The sequence below is a fragment of the Elaeis guineensis genome, chromosome 4 (genome assembly GCF_000442705.2).
Source record: "Elaeis guineensis isolate ETL-2024a chromosome 4, EG11, whole genome shotgun sequence".
NCBI classification, from domain to species: domain Eukaryota; kingdom Viridiplantae; phylum Streptophyta; class Magnoliopsida; order Arecales; family Arecaceae; genus Elaeis; species Elaeis guineensis.
In genome coordinates, this window is record NC_025996.2 from 6,512,259 (window position 1) to 6,522,578 (window position 10,320).

General features: G+C 37.2%; 1 protein-coding gene across 1 annotated transcript; it reads left to right on the forward strand.

Annotated features, from left to right (window-relative positions):
* Positions 1-1,914: 1,914 nt before the first annotated feature.
* On the forward strand, positions 1,915-9,718 carry LOC105044144 (AP-2 complex subunit sigma). The gene is made up of 6 exons (XM_073255412.1): positions 1,915-2,145; positions 2,228-2,326; positions 2,488-2,538; positions 5,421-5,594; positions 7,490-7,549; positions 9,324-9,718. Exons 1-6 carry the CDS (start codon positions 2,143-2,145, stop codon positions 9,462-9,464), a joined length of 528 nt encoding a protein of 175 aa, XP_073111513.1. The 5' UTR covers positions 1,915-2,142; the 3' UTR covers positions 9,465-9,718.
* Positions 9,719-10,320: the final 602 nt, after the last annotated feature.

The following is a 10,320-nucleotide window of genomic DNA, read 5'->3' on the forward strand; positions in this document are numbered from 1 at the left end:
TGCCACATGTCCTTGGAAAACTTAAAAAAAAAAAAGTCGACAGACCTTTCGTCTTCCACTATTCCTTGCCACTGGTGACCCGTGACCGACCGATCAGTCATCGATGACCGCTCGGGGCCTCTGATGAGCGGCGTCATTCATCTTCTTGCGGGCCGAGTGGGGGGAGACCTGGGGGTAGGGGCCTTCCGAAAAACGAAAAAAAAAATCATCTTCCAAGGACCAGGGGCCTTCGATCCTCCATCCTTGGAAGAGTTTGACGCACGGCATTGGCAACCCGGTGCCGTTCGTCTTCTCGCGGGCCGAGTGGGGGGGGGGGGGACTTGGGGGCAAGGGCCTTCCGAAAAATGAAAAAAAAATCATCTTCCAGGGGCCTTCGGTACTTGGAAGAGTTTGATGCGCGGCGCTGGCGACTCGGCGCCGTTCATTTTCTCGTGGGCCGAGCGGAGGGGGGGCCTGCGGCTTTTCGAAAAACAAAAAAAATGACCATCCCGTCTGCCGTCGCACCGCTCGTGGAGACCTCCAATCCTTTCGTGACCCATCTTCCTCACCACTAGTGATCGGCCGACCGCGTGCGCTCAATCGTTCTTCCTTGCCGTGGCACCGTTCATCTTTTTGCGGGCCGAGCGAGGCGTTGGGGCAATCTGGGGGCTGGAGGCAATCGGACGAGGGCCTTCTAGGGCGGAGGCGTCCTGCCGTTCCGTCTTCTCGAAGGCTGAGCAGGAGGCCAGAGGGCTAAGCCGCAGAGGTTAGACCTTGCCGAGGTGGAGCCATGGAGGCGGGGAGGAGAAGGTAGCGGAGGGCCTCCTAGGGGCGGGGGCCTAAGGCAAGGGCTTCGGTGGCCTTGCCCTTCAGCCGCCTCTGATCGGATAAGAACATGCTCCACAGTCTCCTCAATATCCTTACACAGGCTACACATAGGATTTATATTTAGTTGCTTCTCATTTATAACTAAATTGCATGGGAACCATCTCCTGACTATCTCCCACTAGAAAAGAAAACACTAGGAGTGACTTTCAAATTCTATGGCGATGAACCTGGATGATTGTTAGTAGGAGATGAAGCAGGAGTCTTGTAAAGATTTTTTAAAGAGTTTTTGGTAAGATTGCACTTGATTTCTTGCTAGATTAATGAATTGGACAGTCTATATAAGTAATGGCTGTCTCAATCCAATACCCTTAGCCCGAATCATGTAGGAGGAAGAAAAAGCCGAAAACCTTACCTTTTAGCTAATGAGGGGTATTGTTAGCCTTCGGCTTGGTAGAGATCATATCGTATGATTGTGACTCATGCAGGTCAACAAGTCTAATTTTTACAAGATATTGGTGCAAAAGCTCTAACTTAGGATTTTTATACCACTGGCCATAAAATATACATGATTAATATTTTTTTTACCTAAGTGTTTTTTTTTTCAAAAAAAAGAAAAAAAAAATCTTTATTGCAGTAAAAAAAAATCCACCACTATATGTTCACGGAAAGCCATCTAAAAAAAAAGAAGAGTGAGACAACAGTGCCAAATTTAATGTAAAAATTGAACATAGAGCTATGTACCATACAGCAGTAGATAAAAGCAGAATCAAGAACTAGATATTTTCTTGCACAAATAAGACCTTCGGAAATATTTTGTGATAACATAAAAGTGTAGTACATATAGCATCCAATTCAATTTTTTATGGGCAAAAATCTAAGCATCTTGAAAGTCATTTTTACTATATTAGAGAAAAGGAAACGACATCTTAACTTCATATTTCAAAAATAAAGATCAAATTACGTTGCTGATCTCTGATCCAAGATTAAAAAAACCTATTACAGATGCTAATAGGCAAGCTTTAGAATATACTCCTGCCATGGCACTTGCTTTGGATGGCTCACAGCTGCCATTGCCAACCTAAACCTGTTCCGTAAGAGCCGCACGACGACTTACCAAGCGCAAAACACCAGTTGATCCAATAAACTTCGACACGTAATGTTACAGGTGGGAGAAGCCAGAGGAAGCGAGTCCAAGGTCCAACAACAAGAGGGCTCGGCACATCAAACGAAGACTCTCGACTCCGAGATCGGAACCAGGAAAAGCCCTCGTCCGGCCTCCATCTCCCCTCTCCCGTCTCCCCGGAAATCTCCTCTCTCTATTCTCTCTCGAACGATATGGTTTCTCCCGATCTCTCCTCTGCTTCTTGTTCTTGTTTCGATTTGATATGTAATGTACGTTCTATTCGAATTGGAATGGCAGATTCGCTTCATATTGCTGCAGAATCGGCAGGGCAAGACGCGCCTGGCCAAGTACTACGTCCCCCTCGAGGATTCCGAGAAGCACAAGGTAGAATACGAGGTAATTCTCGCTCTCCTCTCCTCTATCCATTTCTTGATTGAGATTTTTTTTTTCTTGTTCTTTCTTGATCCTTTTAAGATTTTCTTGATTAAATATTGTATCTTTCTTCTCCTGAGATTGTTTTGTAGATTAAAAATGGTATTTTTCTTCTAATTTTGCAGGTCCACCGATTGGTGGTCAACAGGGATCCGAAGTTCACCAATTTCGTTGAGGTACGAAAACAAATTCCAAAACCTAGTCGTTATTTTTATGGTGCAAAGAGGAAAAAGAAATCAAATGCCAATGTCAATTTAAAAAGCAGAATTTTTTTAGCCTAATAGAAAAGATTGACAAGAAGAGGGAGGGGATGAGGGTGATTCCGGCCCATTGGAATAACGAGAACATTTTGTTCAGAGAGCAATAGAGCTGATAGATGGTTTGGAGCCAATGATTTGGACTTTCTGTGGAGCATACTTTCTTTGAGGTGATTCAAAATAGAATGGTATGCTAGTTCAATATGCAAAACGGAAGGTATAAACAGAGAATGAGAAAGAAAGTGTTAAAGGGACCAGGAAATCAAGATCCTGTTCCCTCTTCTAGTTCGAAGTTTCAAGAACAATTTTTGGTTTACTGAATAGCCCAGGTTGTATTATTGGGTGTGGTATTCATTTGTCCCTTTGCAGATGTAGTAAGATGGGTACCATTTGATTTTCATTACCTTGACATATTTAGTTTAAAATTGCCATCAAGATCACTATCGTTGTATGTCGAAAAGATTGTTTGTTAGACTTTTCCATCATTTGCTTGTTACACTACTTGGTTGTTTCCAGTTGGCTGAGTTGCCTTGAACCAAACAATTGTTGGCCTAAGATGATCCAAACCCAACAAACACATCTCCAATTTGAGTCAATCCTATCTTTTATAGTTTTGTCCATGTACTGTAATATCAGCTCATACCCATTTGTGTCTGCTGATTTTTATTGCCAATATCTCCCCATGCTGGTTTGTAGGAACGTATTTACTGTAAACTGACTTATCAACTGGTGGTACCAACTTGTCAACCTAGTACAGATGAATACAGTATGAATGGGGGTATAAGACAACACAGACTAGTTCAAGCTGATTCAAGGCTTTGGACTTTGGAGTCCTTGAGGCTTTTCCATCCAATTTAAGTCTTAATGCATATTTGTGGGATGTGGCTATTGACAGTTAAAGCACTATGTTGGTCTAATACACATTCTAACGTTAAAAGGTGGAGAGAAGGAGACAGGAGAAGACAGATGAGCAAATGAGGAAAGAAATAGGAGAAAATTTATTTAGGCGCTGTTTGGTTTGTAAGTTTTACTAAAACAGGTATACAAAAGGCTCAAAATGGATGAGTTTTACCAAAAAAATGTTGCTTGATTGTTTTCCACAAAATCTGTTTTACCAAATCTGTGAAGTCATAAAACATGAAAAATGAGTTTTATGAAAAACAGGTCTCCTCCTGTTTTTTCATAGAACCTGTTTTGTAGATAATCATGCTTTATAACTATTATCTGTTTCAGAAAATTGCATAGGCAACCAAACAGCCCCTTGTGTCCCCTTTTTTACTAGTTAAAAATAAGAGGACTCTTGTATGTAGAAAATTTGCTACCCATAGTTTCTATAATACTTTTTCTGGATTAAAAAAAAACGAAACTTCATCAGCTCTTAAGGAATCATTTAGTGGAACCGAAAGAACCTGTTGATCTTCTGGTGGATCCATGAACCTTGTTGAGCACCTTTCTGCCATCTATCAGGAAATGTCACACTCCACTGCCCTCAAGCTTTAAAATCAATGGCTTACTGCATTCAACATTCACCCATTGCTGTTGTTGCACATAAAAAATCGCATATTAGAGCACAAATGTCTGTTCCAGAGATGATGTGATATTCATTTGCTGCCCAAAGGTTTGAGAATAAGCATTCAAGGGATTTCCAATGGTGAAATCAGCATAATTTACAGTCCAATAAAAATCACATATTAGAGCACACATGTTCGGTCCAGAGATAATGTAATATTCGTTTGCTGCCCAAAGATTTGACAATAAGCATACGAGGGATTCCGATGGTGAAATCAGCATATTTTGCAGTCCAATAAAAATTGCATATTAGAGCACACATCTGTTCCAGATATTATGTAATTTTTATTTGCTGCCCAAAGGTTTGAGAATAAGCATATGAGGAATTTATAATGGTGAAATCAGCATATTTTGTAGTCCGATATTATGAAATTCAACACCTTACTCAGGTTAGATATGTCTAAGATATTTAACAGTTGCTTTTCTCTTGGCCTCATCTGTTTTGTATTGTTTGTTTGCTATAACATTTTACATTTAATGAAGAGGGTGCATCTACATTCTTCATTCTAGGTGATTGGGTGGTGGGTCGGGTTTTTTTTTTTTTTTTTTTTTTTTGTGGGGGAGGGGGGGGGGTTATGGAAGAGAAAGATGGTGTTGCGATTGTGGGGTAGGTGGCATACTTCTGGTTTGGATAGATGATCATCAGAATTAGAGTTTAGTTGACTGTACAACCATCAGATTTTGGGAAGTTTAAAACTTGGGATGACAATATGTAATTTTTTTTAATTGTTTCTGCATCCTTAAACCTTTCGTGTGCATGGACATCGATGTACATAGGTTGTCTCAGTGCTACTTCTGTGCCTCTTCTAATATATGTTATTTTTGTTCCACTTTCATAGTTATGCTAGTGTATGCCCTGTTCGAGCGATCTTCCATAGTGCTTAACATGTTGACAAATGCATAATTGCTGGCCTTATTGCTTTAATTTTCCCTAGTGTAGAAGACGCAGGTTCCTTCTAGTAATATAGAAGGAGCATATCTCCACTTCATTTACCCAACATAAATATTTTTATATGTGTTCATCTATCTTTTAACTTCAAAATCAAGAAAATCATTTACTATTTCTTTTTAGCCTTATGTTGTTGATTGACTAGTTTTGCTGTTCTGAGTTATTTTTTCAATTAGAAAGTCTTTATCATATTTTGTATTTCAGATGTTGTCTTGATTTACTGTTTTATTGCTTTGCATTATCATTCTTTTGTGTTTGAATTTGGTACATTTTTTTCTTACAGTTCCGCACGCACAAAATTATCTACAGAAGATATGCAGGACTCTTCTTTTCAATGTGTGTTGATATCACTGACAATGAGTTAGCATACTTGGAATGCATCCATCTATTTGTGGAGATACTGGATCATTTTTTCAGCAATGTGTGTGAACTAGATTTGGTATTTAATTTTCACAAGGTCCGTCACCCCTTCACAGCCTTTTATTTTAGCTTTTTTAAATGCTTTACATGGTTTAGTATGGTCACTCAATTAACTGGTTTTAGAATAGTCACTCTATTAACAGTAATCTTCAGCTTATTTACAGTTTGAATTGTATTAATCTCATCATTTCCTCATCGTATAGCTTTTCCTTCAGACTCATTTTCCTTACTAATCCATATAGATGTTAAGCTGGAAGCTTTGACCTTTTTAAGCTGAACTGTCACATGAGATGATGAGAACATTATCATTCTTTACAGCTGGTGGAATTTGTTTTTTATTTGTTGATTTATTCTTTATTTGGTGGGTGAACAAGATTTGTGCTTATTTTCTTGGCTAATATCATTTTAGATCTGACCTTGTAATTACAGTATCCTTTTATCTTGCAACATTCTTTTTAAAAAAACAAGCATATAAGTACGCATGATGCATGTTTAATAAAAACAATAATTAGATTACATAAGACAATAACAAATAAGAATCATCATTTTGATTAAAGGAATGCCAAACAAAGATAGTAAATAATATTAAACAAATAAGAAATAAAATAGAAAATGAAAACTAAAACAGAAGATAGAGATTGGATGTGGATGAGGTTGTTAGAGAGAAGATAGGAATAGTTGAGAAATAAGTTTGTTAGACAGAGATGTTTTATATGATAGCAAGAAGAGAAATTGGAGTGTTAGAAAAATCCCATCGGATGTGGGATTTAGAAGCTGAAGAGAATATTGAGATTAAGGCCTGCTTGGATGTTCAAGCCCAGAATCCCATGGATTTAGAAGCTGAAGAGAGTATTGAGATTAAGGGCCTACTTGGATGTTCAGGCCCAAAATCCTATGGGATTCATGGGTTTGGACTTGTGCAACTAGAAAAAAAGAAACTTGGGCTAGGCTTATATTCCTAATACCTAGAGGCCTTTGGAATGGCTTGGGCCGAGTCCCATAGAGAGAAAAATAAAAACCTGCTGAGTTATCTTTTTCTTCCTATGAGATTCGGGCCAAGCCATATAAAAGATAGTTTTGAATGGTTGTAGATGTAGGCTTAGCTCTGCCTCTAATTCAATATTTTTCGATGGTTGTACTAGCCCAACCCAAGAATCCTGTGGGATTTTGGGCCCAACCATCCCAGTAGGCCCTAATTATTTGGACATTTTTTTCCACAAACAACCCATGCTAATAATTATATATAATAAATTTTCTTTTGCAAGTCAAATAATATTCCATAGGTGGGCATATTTGACAGACCAAAGGGCCTGCAATGCTTTTTTTTATATAGTATAGATTTACTGGGTTAGTGATCTAGTTTATGCATTATCAGTTAAATATTTTTATATGGATTAATCCACTTTATGAGTCTTCTGTAGCTTGCATTGAATGGCTTTATTAAATTAAAGGCCACAAAGTCTTTAGGAAATTATGTTTCTTCAACATGATCTGAATTACTACACCAGTTTTGTGTAATTAAGAAACAAAAGCATATCGATCCATCTTTTGCAACTCCTTACGACTCTCTGGGGCTGTGAAGATGTCAGAGTTAGGTTGAGTCAACGGGACACATTATTGCACTTAAATCAGATGCTAGGCCAAAAAATTGGGAACGGAGGATATTCCTTCTTATAAGAGGAACATAGTCTAACCTCTTTGTCCATTGTTTGTGGAATACTGAACTTGTGCTCATGCATGTGCGTATGCTGCCTGTTACATACACATAATAAGATTCTTGAGGTGCAATAGCTATACATTATGAGAAGGCTAATCAAGGTTTAAGTTTTGGCAAAATAGAATATTATGATATAAATTCATTAATGTTTTGCAGACTTAATTATCTGAATAACCATATAATTTTCACTCACCATATTTTTTTACTCTGTGAAGGTATATCTCATATTGGATGAGTTCATTCTTGCTGGTGAGCTTCAAGAAACAAGCAAAAAGGTGACCTCATTAACCTCTTGGTTATACATGTGATCTTTTTAGAAAAAAACTCTGTACTAGAAAGTGCACTTGAATCCATTAGAACTATGCTTTTGGACTACTATCTATCAATCAATCAAAACATGCCTCCTGGGAATGCTTATTTTTATAATTAACTTACCATTTTTGGCTCATTCATCATGCCATCATCTGTTAGTCTTCTTTTATCACTGTTTTTGTTTTCTCTGTTAAAGTTAGCTACACCTGTCCTAGTAACTATCAGCATGAGATACTTTGAGATGTAGAAAGCTTGTTGATTTTTCCAGTTTAACATTTGTATAGATATAAGTAGACAGTGTCAAAGAAAATTTGGGCCTAACAGGTTGACAGCTAGTTTAACACAACTTGATGAAAATAAGGCTTCTTTGAAGATTTTTTTAAATATTAACAAGCCCATCCATCTTTATTGGTTCGAGTAACCATGTCTTAGTTATCTATTCATTTTTTTTAACTTTATTTTTAGTCTTTTTAAAATTTTTATTTGATTTCCTTTTTTACTTATTTTGCCTTTAGGTTATATACGTATGCTGATTTCTTATACTATGTAGATATCTGTACCTGGTCTTGGCTGGGGACATTATTATGTAGTTGTGTTGGCTGCTTACCTACCAGTCAGGGCTGTCGCATGGTATTCTTTTGGTTCGCCCAGTATACTATTATATTTGCAACTTAATAATCGTGAGAAAGTGATCCTAATAAAATTTAAACTGAAATAAATGATTAGGATAAATTTTGAAAACTTGTAGAAAAGTTTTGAAAACTAATTTGGTTTTAACCTTAGCTAGCAGGGGGCAAGTCTGGCATCATCTAAGTCAGCAATTCCTGTAGGTTCATTGTGTGTTTTTTAACTAATCATATGAAGCATTTTTCTCTGAATGTTTCCTTTTAAATTTGAGTAGTAAAAGAATAGCATATATGTTTTCTTAACAATCTATCAGATAGTCGCTGAAAAAACATCACTCACATATATGTATTTTAAATAGTCAGCTCTTCTTGTCCTTTCTTACATTTCACTCCTGTGCCTACACTTCCCTCCTATTTCCATTAAGATACCAAAATGGAAGAATTTGGCGTGTCAATATGGAAGTTATCCCAGCATCTAAAGAATATTTTTAAACTCATAAGGCACCAAGATGAGTCTTTCAGAACTCAAGTGAGGCACCAGACGAGTGTGTGAGAATTGAAACAGCACAAATCAACCGAACCCATTGCGTTGACCACTAGTGTTGACCCATATGGGGCTATGTTGACCAGTATCATTCGTTTAGCCAATATTGAGTGCTACAGACTAGGTTTTCCCTGAACTAGCCAATTATAAGTTAATGGGGGAAACACCATTAGTAACCAGAAATGGCTGATATTGAACCCCTTATAAAAAAATGATAATGATGATGTAAATTTTTCGGTTTATTAGATCATCAATCAACTCAAAAATAGTCAAGTTTTCCGTATGTTGTCCATAGTAGGAATATTATGGTGCTCCAGATGCACCAAAACGATCAAATTCTTGCTTTTCCATCTTATGATCGCACGTAAACTAGCAGTTGCAACATTTTGACTAAAGAAGCGGCTAGTCCTAGTATTTTTTTCCCTTGTATCCTGCTGTTATTTGTTTTATATGATTTGGTTACCTGGGCAATATGAAAAGAAAAAAAATTAAGTATTTTTTCTAAGTACTTGAGCTGCTTGGAGTGAAGCCCAAGATTAACTTCGACATTTTGTTGCAAATTTGCAGGCAATTATTGAGAGGATGGGGAGTTGGAAAAGCAAGAATGAAAACTGGATAAAGAGAAGACTGGAATCCATACTGGAATTGTTATTGGTATACACTGTACCAGTCCAATTTTGGAGCTGGTTACATCATCATTGCACCTAAGAGGATTGGGAGGAAAACAAAACAAAAAAAAAAAAAAAAAAGGAAAAGAAAAAGAAAAAGATGTGTAATTTGTTCAACGGTTGTTGACTAGCATGCTCTGTCTCAGTTGCAGGCCTGCACGCATGCTCCATCACGCATGTGTTATTTGTCATGTTTTTTTGCAACCTCTGTATGTCATCGTTCTTTTCATGTACCGTATCTTGAGATGCGCATGAATTTGGATCAGGCTTTATGGATGTTAAATTTGCTGATCAGATCTATATTCAGTTCATACATCAACGGGATTGTGAAAAGAATATTACGGAACTTAAGAAGGTGACCCATAATTACCTAGTTCATGAGTTCACTTCGTTTGGGTGCGTGTTCATAATGGGCATCTCTTCTTTCTTCCTAGTTCAGTCCAAAATCCAAGTAAATTTTCACCTGTTTATTACAACGTTGAGCCAGGTCTCAGCAATTGTATACAGATTGAAATGGAAACTGCAGTGTCCAAGATAAGCTCCTGGATGCCTGATTCACCATCCAATTTGCTGCACCACTTTTGCTCGTTCATGGATTAGGTTGCTTGGTTAGGTTTAGAATTTATTTTTAAAAAATATTTGCCTTAAACCTAGGTAACATGATGTCAATGTTAATCTTGATTTGTGGCAAGTTTAACGATGAGTTGATCTTGATTCATCTAGATACACAGGGGCAGTTCAACACATATGGAAACCTAAAGCTAAATATTAGAGTGAGATTTTTTTTAATTAAAATTTATGTAAATTTTTTACTAAAATTTTATTTTTTAATTTTTTGAGATGTAAAATTTTTAATTAAATTTTTATAATCAAGTTCTCTAATATTTTTTTTTTCA

What these genes read in the sequence shown, in the direction of transcription:
- LOC105044144 (XM_073255412.1), top strand. An exon ending in AGTTCACCAATTTCGTTGAG is followed by an intron (nt 2,539 to 5,420) that starts GTACGAAAACAA and finishes TTTTTCTTACAG; the next exon opens with TTCCGCACGCACAAAATTAT. An exon ending in TGGTATTTAATTTTCACAAG is followed by an intron (nt 5,595 to 7,489) that starts GTCCGTCACCCC and finishes TACTCTGTGAAG; the next exon opens with GTATATCTCATATTGGATGA.